The sequence below is a fragment of the Elephantulus edwardii genome, unplaced genomic scaffold, assembly GCF_000299155.1.
Source record: "Elephantulus edwardii isolate Elephantulus edwardi_28Jun2011 unplaced genomic scaffold, EleEdw1.0 scaffold00015, whole genome shotgun sequence".
Lineage (NCBI taxonomy): Eukaryota > Metazoa > Chordata > Mammalia > Macroscelidea > Macroscelididae > Elephantulus > Elephantulus edwardii.
Window position 1 is genome coordinate 8,467,828 of NW_006399765.1, and position 21,546 is coordinate 8,489,373.

Below are 21,546 nucleotides of genomic sequence, written 5' to 3' on the forward strand. Positions count from 1 at the left end.
TATATATGTAATCACTTGGGAAGAGATGGGGGTTCCCTCATATCTCTTCTCTTCTGTGGAGCAGCTGGTGGATTTGAGCATGTGCTTTTGCAATTATGGCAGTTTCTTACCACTGGGCCACCAGAGCTCCAATATATAGTATAGATCTATAAATTTCACAGTGAAAAACTTTTAGACCTGGAAAAACAAGACAATTCTGGTTCTCACAAGTTTCATTATATATATAATCATGATATCACAAAAAAGACACTTCTATTTTATTTGTGTTAAATTAGCATTAATGCAAATTAGGTTGTGACGATATCTATTTAAAGCAAAAGAAAGTAGTAACAGAGGGACAGAGGGAAAAAATGCATGAGACATGTATAAAACAAATAGTCAAGTGGCAGACACAAATCCAGTCACATCAATAATAGCATTAAATGTGACTGTAGCAAACACGACAGTCAAACACTGATATTACGAGAATGGATTGAAAAGACAAGATGCAATAACATGCTTTTTACAGGAGATACACTTTAGCTACTAGATCTCTGGTTCCTAAAATTTTGGCAGGTGATTACAGTACTTTTTTTGTGGAAGAAATGAATTGAAAATGTTTTTTTTAGAATTTATGTTTATAAAATTATTTTTGAGGGAAGTTTATCCCAAAATAAAATAGCTCATCTCACACTGAGTTGGTAGAAACCAAGGACCATGGAGAAAGAGACAGGTTCCCCTCAAATGCAAGATGAAGTGAGAAATGAGGGGAAGCACCCTCGGCTTGAATGAGCCACGTGCTCTCAGTTGCATCATCTGGCTGCACAGCGAAGCTTTGACACTGAAAAACGTAACAGCTGAAACAGTCATAAAATGATACGTTGTTGTTCTCTGTTTGACCCCCCCTATGATCTGGAATCCGTGTTTTGTCTCAATGGCCCTCCCACAGGCACAGCATTTTTCAGCTTACAAAGCCCCTTTACTAACATCATTTCTCTCCATGGCTGCTCACAGCATCCCTGCAAGGAGACACATGGTGGTTTTCCTTCCAATCTTTTTTTTTCTTTTCTATTTGTTATCTATACTATATAGATAAACAACAACTCATCAAGTCAGAACTGACTCACAGATGACCCCTCAGCAGGTTTTCAGAGGTTGTAAATCAAACAAGAGGAGAATTCCCATTTTTCTCTCTAGGAGCAGCTGGTGGATTTGATGCCAACACAACTCTTTATCCACTAGGCCACCAGAGCTCCCTATATTTTACAGATGGAAAAGATGAAACTTAAAAAAAAAAAGAAAAGGTAGAGAGTTCTGGTGGCCTAGTGGTAACAAGATGCACTGCAATCCCAGAAGTATGTGGTTCAAATCCACCAGATGCTCTGCTGGAGGAGGAGGGGCAACCTCCTCCTTTACCAGTCAGATCTGATTTGATAGTACACACACACAAAAATAATAAAATTTTTTAAAAACTAGAAAAGGTGAAACTCAAGAAGATAAGTAATTTGGGTTAGGTCATAAATAGTATGTCAGAATTTGACTCCAAAGTCTAAGCCACAGTTAGTGCAAATTACACAATGACTCCCTTTTTCTTCTTAATCCCTGTGTCTCAGAGACTAGGTTCTCTCACTAACTGGAGGACTCATCATTCATAATGCTTAGTCCACTCATAAAATATGGGCAAAAGACCTCATTCATGGATCCATTCAGGCGTAGCAAAGGGTGGTCTATAGGACATAATCCAGCCCACTGCCAATCTTTGTAAATAAAGTTGCATTGATGCACAGTCATGTTCATTTGTTTATATACTGCTTATGACCGCTTTAGTATTATAATGACAGAGTTGAGTAGTTGCATCAGATATCATATATCTCACCAAGTTGGAAATGTTTACTCTTGGCCTTTTGTCGAGAAAGTTTGCCAGTCTCTAGATTAATGTGAGGTAGCCAACTGGGAATTGGCCTCCCCACTGCCCCTTTTCCACCTCTCAGGCCACACTCCTTGCCTCACAGCCTGCACCCTCACCACCGTCAGATGCCTGACACGATCCGTGAAATTGGGGTTCTCTCGGTAGCTGGCCAGGACCTCAGACTCCACACGCCGCCCAGCCACCTCCAGAACAACCTGGGGCTGCTCCACTTCAAACAGGTGCACACGGCCGAGGCCTCTCAGACCCCAGAACAGCACCTAGGTAGGGAGATGAGAGATTCAGAGGACTGTGACCGGCAGAGAGACACTCAGGAATGAGGAGTCTGGGAGTGCCTGGGGCTACCTCAACATGGAACTCCTTGAGCACTGGCCGCACACTGGGTGGTAGAGACATGCGTCCAGAAAGGGGCTGGACTAGGGGGGCCAGGTCCTGAGGCTCCACATCAACAGGCACTGAGGGCTGCCGAGGATTAAGAGGTCAGAGGTCAAGGAGGAGTAAGTCCAAAGAAGGGAAGGCTTGGGGTTAAAAGTGAGCAAGGGCTACGTGAAGGGTTTAAATGTGGAGAAACTGAGTAATCCTGAAGTGGTGGGATGAGGAGTGTCGCAGGAGCCATGCATGCACGGGAAAGGAAGGTGAGTGTCTGAGACATTCGGGAGGGAGGTCTAGGAAGAACCCACAACTTGGGTTTTCTGAGGATGGAGACTTGGCAAAGTGAACCTAGGGCATTTCTACTTATAGTGTTCTCTGAGCCAGGAAGTCCACTGAAGTAATTCTAAGACAGACTGACATCTTTTGGGGTCAAGGGACTGGTAGGGTAACTCAGGGACATGTCATACCTAATGGAATTAAAGAAGAGGCTTGAAGCTTGGACCAAATAAGCCAGGGGCTCTGACCTCAAGCTGGCCGCTGTAGTCCAGTTCAATGAGTTCAAAGGTGGCAATGAGCTCTCCGGCTGCCTGGGGCCCCTTCCTCAAGGGGAAGAACTGCAGTTCAGGGCGCTGGTAGGGTTCCTCCATGAGCTTTACTCTTGGGGGGGCCAGAGCCCTGCCCAGGAACACAGCGGGACCCTGCAGGGAGCAGAGCGGTGAAGACAAGAAGGGAAGAGGCTCACAACCCAGGGGGCGGACGTGTAGGTCACACTCACAAACTTGTTGTGGTCGAAGACATTGACGACTACCAAGGGGGGCTCCTCATGCAGGTGGTCCCTCCTCCCATCCACGATCAACTGATCAAACACCAGGAGCTCATCCCATAGTGGGCTCAGCGTCTGCTCCAGGACCTTGGGGGTCAGGCAGGGAAGGAAGTGACAGCAGGTCTCAGAAGAAGTCTTATAACATATATTCCAGGCTAATGCCCCCGACTCTAATAATTTAAATACCTTTACTCCTCATTTATCGATTCCCTTCTTATCTGACAAGGGGCTCAGGTAGCTTACTGGATAAGAAGTTGCACTGCCCACCCAAAGACATGTGGCTGGAATCCACAAGCTAGCTCTGTAGAGAAAGATGGACAATCTCCTCCATGCAATTTACAGCCTCTGAAAAATCTGCTGAAGGGTCAGCTATGAGTCAGTTCCAACTTTACGGTGCATAACAATATTATCTGATATTTCACATTTATAAAAAACTTCAAATTAATTTCTGTCGAGTTGACTCAGAACCAACTCATAAGCTGACCTTCTAGCAGGTTTTCTTGGGCTGTAAATTGCCTGGGAGGAGATTGCCCTTCTTTCTTACAGCTGTTGGTGGACTCAAACCTGCAACCTTTAGGTTAATAGTTCAACTCCCTATATACTATGCCACCAGAGCTCCTTTTCACATTTATAGCAATAGTTAAAAAAATCTATTTATTTTGTGCTTTAGTGATGTACACCTAAAGTAACAACTGTCAAAGTGTTAAGTGTGAGTAATGTTGGCATTGATGGTTAAGGTTTTGTGTAATCTTGGTTGACCCATGATTCTCAGTGGTTAGTTATGTAACAATAAAATCTGGCAGTTGTTAAGGGAGCTCTGGTGGCCTAGTGTCAAGAAGCTGTGCTGCAATCCCTTAGGTGCACAATTCAAGTCCACCAGTCTCCTGCTAGAGAAGGAGAGGCAATCTCCTGTGGCAGTCAGATCTAATGTAATGGTATACAACAAGAAAGAAAAAAAAATCTGGCAATTGTGTTATAATGCAATCATCCTCCATTTTTTTGTGATATGATGAGGTCATCTTCCATTTTTTCATGATGCTGATTTTCATATAATGACCTGATCTTTGGAACTTAACTATGTTGATAAGTGTCTACTACAATATGGTAGAGATAAAAATTATATCCAGCTTGGTGTTTGAATCTATCCTTTCTCCCCCAGTCAATTACTTTTTACAATCTGGCACCCTTACAGCCTAGTTCTAAAGTCAACCTCAGAACTAGCTCTTCACCCCTAAGGCTCTCTGATTCCAAATAATAATCTAAATCAAGTTCTAACTTCCCACTCCAAAAACCCAGGGCAGGAAAAGAGTCTTAAATAGGGCTTCAGGGAAAAGCTCAGACCTCATCCTACCTTATCTCCCAGCACCCAACCCACAAGCACTCCCATCCTATCCCAGTCCTCACCTGGGTTGTCTGGCACTGGGTAGAGATGAGGACTCTAGCAAAGGGGTCCGAGAGGCCACTGTCATCTGCTGCCAGCACACCTCGGGCCTGATACAAGTGAGCCCGGAGCTGGAAATAACTGAAGTCTGGTGTGTGGGAGAAGGGAGGAACCATGTTTACTCAGGAGACCACTAGAATCCCTGACAGCAGGTCACTCCTGGCCTGTAGGTGGGTACCTAGCCTCACACCTTGGACAAATAAGCTGGGCCCTGTGCCACTCCCTCTCCTTGTACTTACCATCCCGAAACAGGCTCCGGGGCAGCCCAGCTGAGGGCTCAGGCAACAGGTCTAAGGGTAGCTCTGAGGTGCAGGCCTTGGCTTGCTTTCCCTGGCCCAGCCACAGAAAGAGCTCCAGCTTGGCACAGACTTCACCAGGGGTGGCCCCTGGTGCCTGTTTGGAGTGGAGGCAAGTTAGAGCCTCAGATACTGCCTTTAAGACCAACAGGCCTGCTCCCTCAAGGCAAACCTCTACTCTCTGCATCCCTAAACTGTATTCTGACTCTCTAACTCAAAAGTTATTCCCTATGTCTCCACTCTTATACTCCATTTGATCATTACTCTCCATCCTAAACTCCATTATCCTTAGCTTCCCATTTCCTATCTCTTGGACCCTAACATTATCACTTTCTCCACCTAACAGCTCATACCCTCAAATTATACTCTGAACTCTGTACTCCAACACGCAAAATTCACCCTCTTTGGCCCTACCCTATCCCTAACACATTTACATTCCCTTCTCTCTACCCCAAGGAACACAATTTCTCATGCTTTGGATGTCTTTTCCAAAGACCATACACTTATAAATATTTTTGCCCTAAACCAGCTGTAGGAGAAGGATGAGCAATCTCCTTCTGTTCCATTAACGACCTCTGAAAACCCGCTGAGAGGTCAGCTATGACTCCACCCCACAACAAGTCAAGTGTACTTGTAAGGGCCTAACTGCCCACACTCCATTTTTACTACCCTACCCATCTGTTGGTCAGTATATAGGCTTGTGCAGACCCAGAGCAAGCTCACTTCAAAGCTGCCATATCCCTTTCAGCTTTTCAGATGATTTAAAGAGTTGGAGGAAACCTGGATGGAGCCAATGACCTCCAATCTCAGTGCCTCCTTTGCTCTGTGAGCTTCATCACCCCTGTGCCGGTGCCCCGGTCCCCCTCACCGTGAGTAGCAGACTCTGGATCTTGCCACAGTCCTGGCCGCGCTCCTCCTCCACCACAGAGAAGAGCACATCCTGGGCTGCAATCCGGGCCCAGGCCACACGGCGCTGTCCGCTGAACATCCAGACCAGCACATCAGGGAGGGGTGGCTGGGGCTGCAGAGCAAAGACTTGGTCACAGGAGCGAACTGAGAGCTGAGAACATCTGCTCCCATAGCTTCCCCTGCTCTGACTTCCCCCTGAGTCCCTCAGGTGTTCCACAGATGGCCTCAGACTCAATGCTCAACTGACTTCTTTACCATTCCTTACTCCCCAACCAGATCCTTTTTGGACGTTCCACACAAAATACCCATTCATGTCAGCCAAAAGTAGAACTGCTGTCATCTTTCTTTTTTAACATCCCGTCTGGTCAATTACCCTTTCTCTCCATTCCTCACTGCCCTAGTCCATGGTACTATCAGCTCTTGTTCAGATGACTGAAACAGCCTTGTGTACGCAGAATACTTGCTTGAATTTTCTCCTCCAAACCCATTCTCTACCATGAATGACTAATCATTCTTTCCACCCTCTGGGTCTCAATTTAAATGGGATATCCTCAGAGGTGTTTGTTTGTTTTTTATTGTGTGTACCATCAAATCAGATCTGACTGGTACAGGAGGAGATTGTCCCTCCTTCTCCAGCAGAGCATCTGGTGGATTTGAACCACTCACCTCTGGGATTTCAGTACAGCTTCTTGCCACTAGACTACCAAAGCTTGCCAGAGAAGCTTTTCTTGACCACCTTATCTAAGTAAGTTACCTTCTTACTCCCTTAGATGCTGTAACTTCTTTCTTAGTGATTTCAATAGATTGTAATTATTTTTCTTATTAATATACAGATTTTGTTTGACTTATTAAAACATAAGCTCCAACAGGATAAGAAACATGACATAGGTTGGATCTCCAGAGCCTGGGACATGACAGCCTTCAAATGTTCCCTGGTAAGCAAATGAAGGCTAGAAACAGTCTCTTTAAAATATAACATGACTCTCTCTCTTCTCCAAAGCCATCATCTAGAGTCCAAGTATTTTCAGTAATAAGCTAAGGAACTGACCTCCCAGTAAAAAACTAAAATTGTTGTCATGTGCCAACAAGTTGCCTGTGACTCATAGCGACCCTGTGTACAACAGCTCTGAATCCTGATCTATCCTGAGCCAACCTTATTGTCACTGACACACTTACCCTCATTACTCCAGTCACTGAATCAATCTATCTCATCAAGGGTCTTCCTCTTTCCCTCCATCCTCCCAAGCATACTGTTCCTCTCCAAAGCCTGGTCCTCCTTGCAACATGCCCAAAGTATGTCAGTCAGCTGTAGAATCCTTTCCTCCAAGGAGCAGCCTGCTTTCACCCTTTCCAGGTGAATGTTTGTTCTCTTAGCAGTCCATGGTATATTCAATACTCTTCTCCAGTACCACAACTCAAAGGCATCAATTCTCATTCTATCATCCCTAGTTATTGTACAGCTTTCTGATGCATAGCGTATAATTGTGAAGACCGTGGCCTGGATCAGGTGCACCTTAATCTCCAGACTGACATTGTTGCTCTTCAAAACTTTGGAGATGTACCTGACAGAAGACATTCCCAATGCAATTTGTCTTTTGATTTCCTGGATGCTGGTACCAAGAGTATTTATTGGTTGTGTAGCCAAGCAAACTAAAGCCATTAACAATTTTCATCTCTTCACTGTCTATTATGATGCTGCCAATTGGCCCAGGGGTGAGAATCTTTATTTTCTTGATGTTGACCTTCAATCCATATTGAAGGCTGCAGCCCTTGACCTTCTGCAGCATGTACTTCAGGTCCTCCTCAGTTTCAGCAAACAAGGTTGCCTAACACATAACTTATTATCCTGCATAATGCAGGTTGTTGACGAGTCTTCCTCCAATCTTGATGCCACCACATTCCTCCCCATAGTGCCCAGCATCCCAGATGATCTGTTCCACATATAGTTTGAGAAGGTATGGTGATGGGACACATCCCTGATGCACAGCCCTCTCAGTTTAAAACCATGCAGCATTTCCTTGCCCTGTTCTGATGACTGCCTTCTGGTCCAAGTATATGTTTTGTGTAAGCACAATCAAGTGTTCTAGGATTTCCATTCTTCTGAGAGTCAGCCACAGTTTGTTATGATCCATACAGGCAAAAGGCTTTGCATAGTCAATGAAACACAGATAGACATTCCTCTGGTACGATCTGCTTTCAGCTAAGGTCCATCTAACACTAGCTGTAATATCCCTAATACCACAGCCTCTTCTAAACCCAGCCTGGACAATCATCGTGATCATGCTTGAGCCCATTGTGGTAGTCATTGTGTTAATCTATTTTGTTGAGAGTCTTCCTCTCTTCACTGACCTTCCATTTTCCCAACATGTTATCTTTTCCAAGGACTGGCCCCTCTTGAAAACATACATGCTTGAGTTTTCAGAGGAAAGAATGTTGAAATTCAAGTAAGACTGAATTCACCATCCTGGCCTCTAAGTAATAGTCTGGTTGTACTTCCTCCAAGAAATATTTATTTGTTCTTTTGGTAACAATAAATAACTCATTGCTGTCAAATTGTAACATATTTATTTCTTCTGTGGAGCAGCTGATGGGTTTGAACTGGTGATTTTTGATCAGCTGTCCAAAGATTAGCCTACATTGCCACCAGGGCTTTGAAAAATTAAGTTATATTATTTTGGGTTCCATATTTAAGTCATAAAAGATTTTAAAACATCAGCTATCAGTAAGAGGTTTTTATTACCGATAAATAAAATGATGTTTCACTGAAATAAAATATGACAAAGCTTTCTAACCTGTCTCTCTTAACGCTGTTTTCCAGGCCCCAAGTTTTCAAATTCTGTGCTTCTGCACATGCTCTTCATTCTTTGACACTGAACTAATTCCAACTGGAGTCCCCGAATGGTGCAGTCAATGCACTTGGTTGGTAAAAATAAGTTTGGCGGCTCGAGTCACCATGGATAAGAAGCCTGGATAATCTACTTCTGAAAACCCTCCATTGAAAACCCTGTGTGGCACAGTGCTTCTCTGACATGCATGCTGCTCACCAGGAAATGGAAATGACTTGACAGCAACTGATGGTTTAAACCCCAGCTTAGGCTCGAAAAGTCTTAGAGCAACAGTCAACTTCTCACAAAGTGCACCCAAGGACAAGCTAGCCCAAGCAGTCAAAACCTCCTTTTGAGAAACTTTTCAGAAAGGCTGAGTTTCAAAGTCAAATTGCCTTTGAATTCGAGCTTGGCCACTTTCCAAAGGTAACACGGTGGGCCACTTTTTCCCTCTGCTTCAGTTGCTGTCAAAGAGAGTAATCTCTTAATGTTGTTGGTAGGATCAGATAAGATAATATATGCCAATGCTTAAGAGGAGGTGCCCCTCAAAATGTGAATACTCTTTACCCTTCAGATATACTCAGAGATTCCCCAGGGAATGTAACTACCTCCAAATATCCATTAAAAAAGATCCACTGTCAGGCCCTGGGTCTCTCATCCTCACCTTTAGCTGCTCCAAATGCAACTTGGTCATTTGCCCAGGACTGTGGATCCCACAGTTCCAGCATCATACCACAGGACAAATGTTAAGCCACCTTGGCCCAGAGATTTCTAGAATGGCTTAATGCTTAGGAGTAAGATCTTTTAGGGGTGGGGAAGTGGGGTGAGTGAGGCATTACCTCCTGGGCCAGGACGCGGAGTTTTGCTAGGAGTTTCTTGGCCAGTGCTGCTTTCTCCTGCACATTGCCTGCTTGTAGGTTTTGCAGTAGCCTCAAGCCTTGCCTGGCCAGCAGATTCTGGAAAAGCAGGAACAGAGCACAAGAGGAGGGCCCCAGGTAGTTCTCCTTTAACCCCTTTTCCCTCGGCCAAGTCCATACCAGGCTGTGCACCAGCATCTTCCCTCGGCAGCGATCCAGCACATTGGGCCGATTCATAGTTCTGAGTTGAGCCCCACGGCAAAACTGTCTGTGGGGGCCAGAGGGTGCATAGCAGATAATCAAAGAAGAGAACATTAAGGGCCACTTACCTAATACCTCCCACATTCAAAGTTCCCCACGGCCTCTGTCAGCCTTATTCTCAGAAGTACCCTTTCTCATCCAAAAACAGCTTTCTGTACTTGACTATTCATAAATTCCTAAAGATCAACCTGGCCTTTTATCCCCTGACTCATGAGCACTTAACTATCTACCATCCTGGCTACTGTGCTTCATGGCCCAATTGTTGTTGTTATGTGTTATCTAGTCACATGAAACTCATTGCCTTATGTACAACAGCTCTGGATCTTGCTCTATTCTAAGCCAACCTTATTGTCTCTAACACACCTACTCTCATTACTCCAGTCTCTGAGTCAATTTATCTCATCCAGGCTCTTTCTTTCTTGTGCTGTCCCTCCACTCTCCCAAGCATGATGTCCCTCTCCAATGACTGGTCTCTTCTTGGAACATGCCCAAAGTATATCAAACAAAGCTTCAGAATCCTTGCCTCCAAGGAGAAGCCTGGTTTCATTCTGCCCAGGACAAACCTGTTTGTTCTCCTAGCAGTCCATGGTATTTAATACTCTTCCCAGCATCACAGCTCAAAGGCATCAATTCTCCTTCTATCATCCCTAGTCATTGTCCTACTTTCTGAGGCATAGCATGTAATTGCAAAGACCATGTCATATCAAAACTTTGACCCTTTTCAGAGCAAATATTCCATTGTATGTATATATTACACTTTGTCCATCCATTCCTCAATAAGTGATATATAATTGGGTTGTTTCCACCATTTGGCCATTGTTAATAATGTTACAGTAAACACTGCAATGTAAGTATCTGTTTGGGTCCCTGTTTCTAATTTTTGGGAGTCTCACTGATAATTTTTAAGGATAAGTTAAACCATGTCTCTCCTCTTTTCAAACCTTCAGTATCTCCCCATCTCAGACCATGGTCAAGACCCTGGCCATGGCCAATGGGACTCCCAACATCAAAGACTTTTCCTTCTTCCCTTCAACCTCATCTGCTTTCATTCAGCTCAAACTACATTGGTTTTCTTGCTCTTCCTCAAACACAGTCAGCATGTTTTCATCTCAGGGACTTTGCTCAGAAATGGTTTGGTACATCTTCTTGATCTCTTTCATGGAGGCTCTCCTTTTCTATTCTTTCTAAAATAGTGTCACATCTCTCTAACACTTGTTTGCTTTACTTTCTTCCTCAACACTTGTCTTTATTACACTTCTTTTGATTTCTACTTGTTCAGTCTCCTACTCCCAACACACATTCATAATGCAAATTCCAGGAACTTATGTAGATAGAAATGGGTTTTCACTGTAATTCCCTGTACCTAGAACAAAATTATCTGGCATAGTAAGTACCACATATACTTACTTCATTGAATTAATAACTTTTTAATATATTTCTATAACATTTATATTAATGTAAAGTAAATTCAGAAATATTTATATGTGAAACTTTATCTAATGTACTTGTTGTTATTGTTGTTGTATACTGTACAGTCAGAACAGATCCATAGCTGACCCTACAGTGGGTCTTCAGAGGCAGTTAATTACATGGGAGGAGACTGCCTATCCTTCTCCTACAGAGCAGTTTGTGGCCTTGAACCACATGCTTTCGGGTTTGCAGCGCAGCTTCCTGCCACTAGGCTACTAGAGCACTAATGTAGTATATGAAATATATTAAATAATAAAAAATAAATACAGTGGACTGAATAAGAGAGTCTGTGTAAAGTCTTGTATTTTAAATATACTTCTTAGCAACATTTACTAAAGTAGAAAATTCAAAGGCCTTTAAAAAGTTATTTCATTCTGCAACACTTAAAATGCTTTCATGACAAAAGATACTAATATAGATAACCAAAATTTCAATCATAGGCTGGGGAAAATATAACCAATTATCCATAAATATGAAAGAGAAAGAATAAATATCATTCATTTACATAGAACACTTAAAATTGATTATAAAAGGCAAGGAAGCCCATATTAAGTGGAGAAAGTTTTTGAAGAGTTAATTAGAGAAAGGAAAGTTTAAAAGGCAAATAAATACATAAAGCTATACTCAAGCAAATGGCTGGAAAATAGTAAGTTAATATATAATGTTATCCGTGTTTCTGAAGCTGTTCCTAACTCTGTTTCTAACCATCTCTCTAAGGTGAGGCTCTCCCTAATACTGTCCTTAATGCTGACCCTACTCTAAATGGGTCTGTCTTGTGTTGGAAGCTCAGCTAAAACCTATCTACCAAGGATGACCTTGATGGTATTTGAAATAATGGTGCCATAGCTCCTACCTAGCACCACCGTACCATGCAAGTCACAGTACAGCAAACTGACAGACAAGTGGTTGTAGTAACCATTTTTAGAAAAGGCCTAGAACTCTAAAGTACCTGGGGCAGGTTATGGAATTCAGGGCAGTGAAGGAAAAAATGTACTCAGCCAGAACATGTTTATGTACTTAAGTAATAAAGTGGTAACTAGGCACCAGTTGATGCTGTGGGAGAGAATGAGGGCAATTGTAGAACTAATGCCTCCAATAAATGATAGGAGATGAAATCAAGATCACAGCTGGGGATTTAGGGGGAGAAATACTTCCTTGATCTAGCAGGAAAAAAGAAGAGTATATCGATACAGACACCAGCAAATAGGTAAACTGGATGGCAGGAAGGTAAGGCATTTGTTTTCTCCAGGAGGATTGGAGAAGGGGAAGATCAAGGAAAGGAGATGAGGCTTAAGTCTCCAGGAGTATGGGCAAGGGAGTATAATGGAAGTGGAAGGCAACAGAGGTGCCAGCTGATCCAGGGAGTTAATAATCTCCACCCCTCCATGAACTCCCTTCAATATAAAATCAATTCCTTCTTATTTTTCTATACAATTTTAAGCAAATTTCTGTCTAGCTCTTTGAGTCCATAGGTACCCCTCACCCTAGAGTTGGTACAGGGGACAGATGACAATGAAGACGTACTCTCGGCTCACCTGCTCCCAGCCACCAGTTCTTCCAGTGACTGCTTGAGTCGTATGCAAGCACTGGGTCCTGGCCTGCGCTGCAACATCTCAGTCTCCTGAAGCCCCTGGTCCTGGGCAACCAGAATAGAGGGTCAGAGTTGGGGCACCTGTTAGCTCATACCTTTGTGAAAGTCCTCCCTCACTCATGATCTATTCTATAGCCCCTCATTTCCTTGCCCCCCCAGGATTCTTGGCTCCACTTTTCTTGTCTCTCCAGTGGGGCCTATCCCTCAACAGCTCTGGCATGTTCCTTTAGTACATCCCTTCCCAGACTCAACAGTTCTGGATCTCTGACCTCCCACTTCTGGTTGCTTCAGTTCACTCAGAAACTATGCTCTTTGGAATCCATCTTTTGGCCTTTCACCAGGGCTCCCTAGTTTTCTACCCATTAACCCTGCTAGCCGTTGTTAGGTGCCTCAAGTCAAGGCATAAGAACTCTATGCACTATCAGAGCTCTGGTGGCCTAGTGGCAAGAAGCTGCACTGCAATCCCAGAGGTGTGCAGTTGTTTTTTTTTTTTAATTTTTTTTTATTTTATTATTTTTTGTGCATGTACCGTCAAATCAGATCTGACTGGTAGGGGAGGAAATTGTCCCTCCTTTTCCGGCAGAGCATCTGGTGGATTTGAACCGTGTACCTCTGGGATTGCAGTACAGCTTCTTGCCACTAGGCCACCAGAGCTCCCCTAGAGGTGTGCAGTTTGAATCCACCAGATAGATGCTCTGCTGGAGAAAGAGGGACAATCTCCTGTACTGGATCCAGTCAGATCCGATTTGATGGTACACATGCAAAAATAATAAAATATAAAATTTTTAAAAAAGTAGGTATAAATCTGAGTTCATTGCTGTAACCTCTGGATAAATGATCATTTTCATTGACCCAAGGATTTTGAAGCTCCATCTGACATACTTTGGGCTGGTTGCCAGGAAGGACCAGTCCTTGGAGAGTATCATGTTTGGAAGGGTGGAGGGACAGCACAAAAAAGGAAGAACCTGGATAAAATGGATTAATTCAGTGACTAGGGTATTGGGGTTAGGGGTATAGGAAACAATGAAATTGGCTGAAGATAGAGCAGGGTTCAGAGTGGTTATACATAGGGTTGCAATGAGTTGCAAGCGACTTGACGGCACATAACAACAACAACAACAACAACAACAACAACAACAACTACTACTACTTTACCAAGCATAACGTCCTTCTTGCTTATTCCTTCCTGATGACAAGGCCTAGGAGCTCCAGTGGCACAATGGTTAAGGGCTGGCCCAAAAGCTTGGCAGTTCAAACCCACTAACCACTCACTCCTTTGAACAAAAGATATGACAATCGGCTTCTGTAAAGACTTATAGCCTCAGAAACTTTCTGAGGCCGTTCTGTTCTGCCTTCAGAGTTGTAATGAATCAAAATCAACTTGATGGCAAGGGGTTTATGGGTTTGGAAGACATGCCTAAAGTAAGAGAGACAGAGTCTTTAACCCTGTTCTTTCTCCAAAACAGACCTGTCCCTTCTTCTGGCCATCCATGATGAGTCAATATTCTTTGCCAACAATGTATTTCAAACGCTCTCATCAAAGACTTCAAAGGACTCGTGATGGCTTAATGCATGGTGTGTTGGGCTGCTAACTGAAAGGTCAGTAGCTCAGGAGAAAGAGACAACAATTTGCTTCCTTGACTTACATACAGCCTGGAAACCAATGAAGGGCTGCCCTAAGTCAGTGAATTGAGTTTTTTGTTTCAAAAGTCTGCAGTCTTCCTGATGTCCCTCTAGTCCAACCCCTGGCTTCCCTCCTCGCTCTCCATGTGCCTGAGCCCCACTCTCACCAGCCTCTCTGCCACTTTGCGCAGGAGGTTGCTGCTCAGCAGGCGCCACGTGTGATCCTCCCAGCGGCTCCAGATGCGCACACATGGCTTGCAGCGACGCAGGGGCAAGCAGAAGTAGGGCCTGGGCCAGGCAGAGAGGAACAGAAGCTGTGGGGAACAGTACCGGACTCCTGACCTCGGGTCCTCCCAGTGCTCTTCTCCCGCTCATCACTCACCCACTGCCGTCCATGGGCTCTGGCCGCTGAGCTGGGGTCCCCACCTCCTCCAGCTCATCCCCAGCATCAGCATCCGGCTCCAGCAGGGCTTGCTCCTCCCCTGCTGAGCCCTCAGATCCCTCCTTTGCCTTGACGCCTTGGCCTACTTGCTCCTCCTGGCGACCTGCATGACCTAGAGAACAAGAGTCATTGAGGGTCAGTCTTACCTTTCCCTAAGTTTCCCTCCCAGGACCTGACATCCAAAGCAACGAGTGCCCACCCTCAGACCCATGATCTCAGGGGTAGGGCTGGGTGGCACACCAATGGAGATCTCGAAGCTGATGGGCTGGGAGGCCATGGTGGGGTCGATCATCGTGGCCTCGAAGAGTACACCAAAGAGCAGGAAATCTTCGCAGGGCGCCAAGGCATTCTGGGGAAGGTGGGTCATACTGGCATAAGCGCCCATCTGCACAGGCCACGGTGGCAGTCACAGAAAGCCATTGCCACCAAAACACTCATTGACTCTCAGAGTTAACTCTACAGGTCTTCAGAGGCTGTCACTCGCACGGGAGGAGATTCCCTATCTTTCTCTCATTGAATTGATGGCTACTAGATTTGAACCGCCAGAGAGAGGCTCTGCCTTTGGATTAGCAGCTCAACCTCTTACGCCATCAAAGACCTAGAAAATTCTCTGCTCCCTTTAGAGCCCATCCCATGGAGCTGGCACACTTCTGGTTGGTCACACATACGTACACAGGCACACGGTCCTGTGCATACACACTGCAGGCCTCTCTCTCCCAGGCACCAAATAGAGACCCTCCTCATGGTGTTTTGAGAGCTCTGGTGACCCAGTGGTAAGACGTTGTGCTGCAATCCCAAAGGTGCGCTGTTGGAATCCACCAGTTTCTTCATGGGATAAAGACAAGCATTCACCTCCTGTGTGATTTACTACCTCTGAAAACCCACTAGAGGGTCAGCTATGGGTCAAATCTGACTCGAAGGTGCACAAGAACTCATGGTATTTAATTCCTGACCCGCCCCATTTGCCCAGCACCAGCCTTCACCTCTGGCAGCCTCAGAACCTCCTCCACCTCCACTTCCATCGCGCTAGGAACCTCGGGCCCCTCTGGGGACTGGCTTGGCTTGGCTTTCTTCTTCTTCTTCCCAGGGAGGCGGGATAGCCTGGACCCCTGGGCTTGCGGAGGCTCGGGTTCAGCTCTCCCTTCGAATACTTCCATGGACACAGCCACCAACAAGCGGCCTCGAAACCAAACACCTTGTCCAAGGCCTTCATTGAGGTTCTGAAGACTATCCCGGAGTCCTGCACTCGGGGGTGAGCCATAGAGGGGCACCCAGGCCGGGCCAAAGGTGGGCTTGAACCCCGCTGTGGAGGCAAGAACGGTATTATGGAGGGACGTTAGCGCAGGTGGGTACTCAATAAGTTTATGGATTCTTATCTCTGCTAATTCCTAAGGATGGGTGCAGTTTGGGGCTCAGACCCTCTGGGATGGGAGGACAGAGTCTGTGTACCAGCCTGCAAGCACTTCTAATCCAGCCTACCTATGAAAGGCGCGTGGGAAGAGCTACCAGGGCCTGCGGATGGGGTCAAGATGGGGGCAGAGGTAACAGTGCCTGACTAGGTAAACTGAGTCAGGTGGGCGCACTTGTTTCTGTGAATATAAATCTGGAGAGAACACCAGGTGGTACGGATTACTGGACATGGGGCTAAGGGTTAGGATTTTACCAACAGAGCCAAACTGAGGGTGGTTGTGCGATCCGGGGGCGAAAGGCGAGGTTCTGAAGAATCGCTCAGATGTGGAGCAGACCGGATAAATGCAAAGCAAGGGCAGAGAAGACTGGCAGGAGTGGAAGACAAGCTGGACTGGGGCCCCGAGGCACGGAGACAAATCCCGAAGGAGCTTGCGGCTGGGTCTGCGCCCCAGTGGGCAGCTCACCCGCGCGGCCCGGATGCGAGATCTGCCTGAGGTCCAGCACGTGCGTGGCCAGGGCCGCGTCCCCCAGCGGCGCGTCGTCCCGCAGCTGCAGCCGGAGGCAGTGCGTCAGCGGCGGGAAGAGCTCCACGAAGCTCAGCTGCTCGTTCCACTCCGGCGCCACAGCCTCGCTGCGCACCGACGTCTCACCCTGCGGACCGCAGAGAAGACAGAAGGAAAGCGCGCAGAGGGAAAAGCAGGACCCGGGCCGCGGCGGGTTGGGGACGCGAGGGGTTTACCTGCTGGCCCAGGAAAGACACCCGCACGTAGGGGTCCAGGAGGACGCGCTGGTCGCTCAGGACACGGGCCAGGCTGCCCAGCACCCCCGGGCGCAGCGCGGGCAGCCCCTCCGCGCGGTACACGCGCACACGGAGCCGCGCCCACAGCCGCTCGGCGGGCACCCTTCGCGGCAGCAGCAGGTTCCTGTGCAGAGACCGTGAGGGAAGGGAAGCCGCGGGCCACGTCCCTCCCACTCGCGACCCACCTCACTAGCCGCGGCCAGGCCCGTCCCCCAGTCCTCCGGCTCTGGCTCACTTCTTAATGTCCGAACTGCGCCCCGGGGCCGGCGGTGGCAGCGGAGGGGGCATATCTCCGCGCGCCCTCACTGACAAGGTGACCTTGACGAAACCCTTGGTCCCAGCGCGGGTGTCCCGGGGGTCGTGCAGAGGAGCCCATTTCTGGTAGAAGTGACCATCTGGAGGCACAGGGTCATGCATCAGAAGAAACCCCAATGACCGGGGAGAATTGAGTGTGAGGAGGTCAGCCTCTGGGAATGACGACTCCTCAGAAGCTCGTGTCTGGGGTCTAGTGCTAGTGCCTAGAGGGTGTTGTACCTGGCTGGTCGAAGACTATGCCCAGGTCCATCCTGAAGGTGCCTATCCTGGTGGCCATAAAGGGGAGGGTCTGCGAATGGAAAGCCTGGAGGAAAGAATGTCCGTCCTAGAACTGGGGAACACGCACCCTCACCTCCTTTGATGGAAAGCCCTCACCCCCCAAACTCCCTCACCGTGATCTCCAGCAGCAAGTCTTGGAGGTGAACCCGGGTGTCATGAAATTCGAATAGGAAGTACTGGGTTGCAGAAGGGAGACAAGGAAGGCGAGAGAAGGTCACAGAGGCTTGCCTCTTTGCACCTACCTTTTGCAGAGTCCCTCTTTGCCCCACCCCCCACTTCTTTGCGTCTTTGCCCAGCATAAACCTAGACCATCCCTAGTCTCCTTCTTTTATCTTCAGGCCCGCCCCTTAGCGTGCTGTCACTTAGGTCACACCTCTCGAAGGTCCCCTTTCTGAGTCCCTGGGGCTCCCTTCACCGTTCCCACCTCATTGTAGAAGGGGCAATTGGTCCCGCGCTGTGTGGCAGTTACTCGGCGCTGCTCCCCAACGCGCACAGCCACGTAGGGATTAATGTTGACTCCCACCAGCTTCTGGGCCTCAAGCACTGTGACTCCAACCTACAGAGGAAATGAGGGAAGGAGAGGAAAGCCTGCTGGCCCAGATGGGGTCCAGAGAGGAATGTTTGTGGAGAGCCCAGGTTTTTCTGGAGAGGGAAACTACCTGGAAGTCCTGGGCTCTGGGCAGTTGAAAAGGATCCCCGCGGGCCAGGCTCCGAGCTCGACTGCCGAAAGAATTAGAGTTAACCACTCTCAGCCTTCTGCATCAACCTCCCCATTCTTTTCCACCGGCTCTTCCTTGCCCTCATCCGCAGTAGCTGAGGCCTCCTCTCCCTGTGAACTTTGAAATTGGCTCCCTGGGGTTTCTATTGCCTCCTTGCTCACCATACACCCCAAATTTGACTCATCCCTGGAGCCCTAAAATGATACACTCTTTTAACACCCATGTCTTGAGCACCTACCATGTACCAGCACTGTGCTAGGCACTGGGGGTGACACCGTAGGGGAAAAAACCCTAAAATTCGTTATAAAATTTTCATCAACAGAAGCTGAATGTGAGTGTGGGTAGCCATAAGTGTGACTGTGGTAGCATCTGTGCCTGTTGGTGACTCTCAACCTTGGGCAGGTGTTTGTGTTGTGGATGAATGAGGTTGTGATTGTATAAGCACATGGTACTGACTCCCTGATAGATTTGGGTCAGGTGTGCAATGAACATGAGTTACCTCTTGAGGGGGCTGAACACCACACAGGAAAGCTCCACCTCAGGCTCGTCCTCCAGCTCCGGCTCCAGCCCCAGCTCGTTCTCTTCATCATCCTGTTGGCCTAGACTGCGAGCCAGCTTGCGACCCAAAGCCACTGCCCGTCGCTCCAGCCGGGCCTCTCCAGGCCTGATAGGAAATACTCTCAAATCATGTCTGAGCTCTATCTTTCATCCAACTCTAGGATTGACCCCACTGACCTCAAAGTCCAGACTCTGAGTCTGGAACTGGCCTATAGATTTAGAACTGCACACCATTGATCCCAGGACAACCCTTTAGACTGACCCCAGTGATCCCTAACCCTGGCACTGATCCTTCTAATGCATATTTGATCTTTGATACGAGGGCTGACCTCTAACATCAATATTGACTCTTTGACCTGGGAACTAATCCCTTTACCCAAAATGAGCTCATGACTCAAGAGGGCTAGCCATGACATTGGCTGACCCCAGTGATCCAGAGACTGACTCAAATGATCCTAGGCACCCCTGTACACTCACGACAGCTCCTGGAAGCCCACATTGGAGACGATCAGCTCAGAGCTAGAAGAGAAATGACGTGTTTGCTATATAGAGCGGCAACCAGGTTAGCAAGTGCAACAGTCACAATTCCCAGCAGACCCAGAGTGCACCTGGGTACCAATACCACCCCCCAGGGCTTGCCTGGACTGGGATCACCAGGACTTACTGAGGCTGATGGAAGTATTACCTGTCCCGGATTGGTGCTCCAAAGTCTTCCTCTGCCCAGGTCCCAGTGGCCCCCTCTGGGGGTTGGTATTTCAGGTCAAGCTCCACCTGGATCTAAAACCAGGTACTCAGTTTACCTTATCAAAGTCATTGCTGTCAAGTTGGAAGTGACTTTATAGCTGACCCTCCAGTGGGTTTTTTGGGGCTGTAAATTGCATGACAGGAGATTGTCCATTTTTCCTCCATGGATCCTCCTGGTGGATTCAAACTATTACAGAAGCCTGCCTGGTCTTTGGGCTAAGCAGTACCCCTAAGGGACTATGCTACCAGAGAACCCTCATATTTCCCATGAGCTAAAAGAGGTGCAAGGACAATTTCTTTTAAATACTGAAAAACAGTGGACTACATATACACAAATATATCCATGTATGTAGTTTCTGCCATAATATTGACTACTATAATCTATTAAGAACATATAATAAGCAAGTTACCTTTTAAGGAAGTGGAACGTAGTGCCAAATTCCATCATTGCTCTTGGATTTACTCTGACCTCCACCATCCCTAACATGGTCTGATTCCTGCTCACTTTCCCAGCCCTGTATCACACTGGGTTCTGTTGGGCTGAGTACCTCAACTCTGCCCCTTTAGGGCACTAGGCTTTTCATATGTCAGTCCCTCTGGCTGGAACACTCTTTCTGCCTAGCTAGTGAATTCCTATCATCCTTCAGTTTCTAACTCAGGCACCTCTTCTGGAACCTTCTCTGGTCTACAAAGAAGTTTTCTTTTTCAGTGTCTATTAGCTCTTTTGTAGCACTTTTCAGGTGCAGTTTTACACTTATCTGTGTAGATATTTTTATTTTTTCTTTCTTTCTTTTTTGTGTGTAGATATTTTTAAATGTTTGCTTCCTTCTTTAGTTAGGGAGCTCCAAGAAGCCAGATCTGGTCTGTTTTTTTTTATCACGCATGGCATACATAGCACTTGGTGGATAAAGAAAGAAATAAAAGAAGCTAAGGAATGTGTCCAATTCTCACAGCTGAAAAGCAGCAGATCCATCTCCACTATGTTATACTCATCCTTACTGAATAATGAATAAGGATGATAGAAGAAAAATAGATGTCTTTGAGTTATGGTGCTGGAGATGAGTATTCAATATACTATGGACTGCCAAGAGAATAAACAGATCTGTCCTATAGAGGGTGAAACCAGGCAGCTCCTTGGAAGCAAGGATTTTGAAACTCTGCCTCACATACTTGAGGCATGTGACCAAGAAGGACCAGTTCTTGGAGAAGGACATCATGTTTGGACAGGTAGAGGAACAGTGCAGGAGAGGAAGATCCCAGATAAGATGGATTGACACAGTAACTGGATCAATGGGAGTAGATGTGTCAGAGACAGTGAGGTTGGCTCCGGAGCTATTGTACGTAGGGGTCGCTATAAGTTGGAAGCAACTCAACAGCACAAAACAATAACAATAACATGGAAATAAAACAAACAGAAAAATCCAGCAGGGTTAATCTTTGCCCCTCACAAGAATTGAGTGTGATGTTGGATCAAGGGCCAGCTCAAAATGCTTTATCTCCCCTCTTCTACCCCTACCCTCAGAATTGAATCTAGTTTGTGTCTCCTATGAAAATTAATTAGGAGGTAAAATAAAAAGATCCCTGACTGAATGAAAAGAGCCTTGTTTTAACACTCTTGTCTAAGTTTTGGATTTTACCCTGTGAGGAACAGAACCCTCCTGAGAAATTTTCTCAGGCTTAGAGGTGGCAAATTGAAGAGTGGTGAGGCTCACCTGGGACACTCGTAGGTTCTCATCCACGAGGGCCTCTCGCAGCACCAAGCGTCCAGCAGTCTCCAGCTGCTGGAGGGAGATCACCAGAGTTCCTAGAGTCCTGGGAGAATGGCAGGGCACAGCAGCATGACCCAGAGAAATGGCACTAAGTCAGTACTGTCTGATCTGCAACCTAGCCTTTGGGTACCTCTAGG

At 46.7% G+C, this 21,546-nt stretch overlaps 1 protein-coding gene across 1 annotated transcript in view; it reads right to left on the reverse strand.

The window, feature by feature from the left end:
- Positions 1-21,546, reverse strand: part of LOC102843868 (fer-1-like protein 4-like) — a 31,648-nt gene that overhangs the window by 9,261 nt on the left and 841 nt on the right. The window contains exons 4-28 of the mRNA XM_006881703.1: positions 21,353-21,452; positions 19,582-19,673; positions 19,374-19,415; positions 18,838-19,002; positions 18,279-18,339; positions 18,044-18,175; positions 17,733-17,795; positions 17,560-17,644; positions 17,261-17,420; positions 16,966-17,149; positions 16,691-16,877; positions 15,800-16,119; positions 15,057-15,165; positions 14,757-14,928; positions 14,542-14,662; positions 12,696-12,796; positions 9,610-9,697; positions 9,412-9,528; positions 5,707-5,859; positions 4,782-4,935; positions 4,506-4,630; positions 3,054-3,188; positions 2,803-2,976; positions 2,252-2,368; positions 2,005-2,166 (exon numbers count right to left, since the gene is read on the reverse strand). Coding sequence (XP_006881765.1) covers positions 2,005-2,166; positions 2,252-2,368; positions 2,803-2,976; positions 3,054-3,188; positions 4,506-4,630; positions 4,782-4,935; positions 5,707-5,859; positions 9,412-9,528; positions 9,610-9,697; positions 12,696-12,796; positions 14,542-14,662; positions 14,757-14,928; positions 15,057-15,165; positions 15,800-16,119; positions 16,691-16,877; positions 16,966-17,149; positions 17,261-17,420; positions 17,560-17,644; positions 17,733-17,795; positions 18,044-18,175; positions 18,279-18,339; positions 18,838-19,002; positions 19,374-19,415; positions 19,582-19,673; positions 21,353-21,452 — 3,319 coding nt within the window. The remainder of the gene's footprint in view (positions 1-2,004; positions 2,167-2,251; positions 2,369-2,802; positions 2,977-3,053; positions 3,189-4,505; positions 4,631-4,781; positions 4,936-5,706; positions 5,860-9,411; positions 9,529-9,609; positions 9,698-12,695; positions 12,797-14,541; positions 14,663-14,756; positions 14,929-15,056; positions 15,166-15,799; positions 16,120-16,690; positions 16,878-16,965; positions 17,150-17,260; positions 17,421-17,559; positions 17,645-17,732; positions 17,796-18,043; positions 18,176-18,278; positions 18,340-18,837; positions 19,003-19,373; positions 19,416-19,581; positions 19,674-21,352; positions 21,453-21,546) is intronic.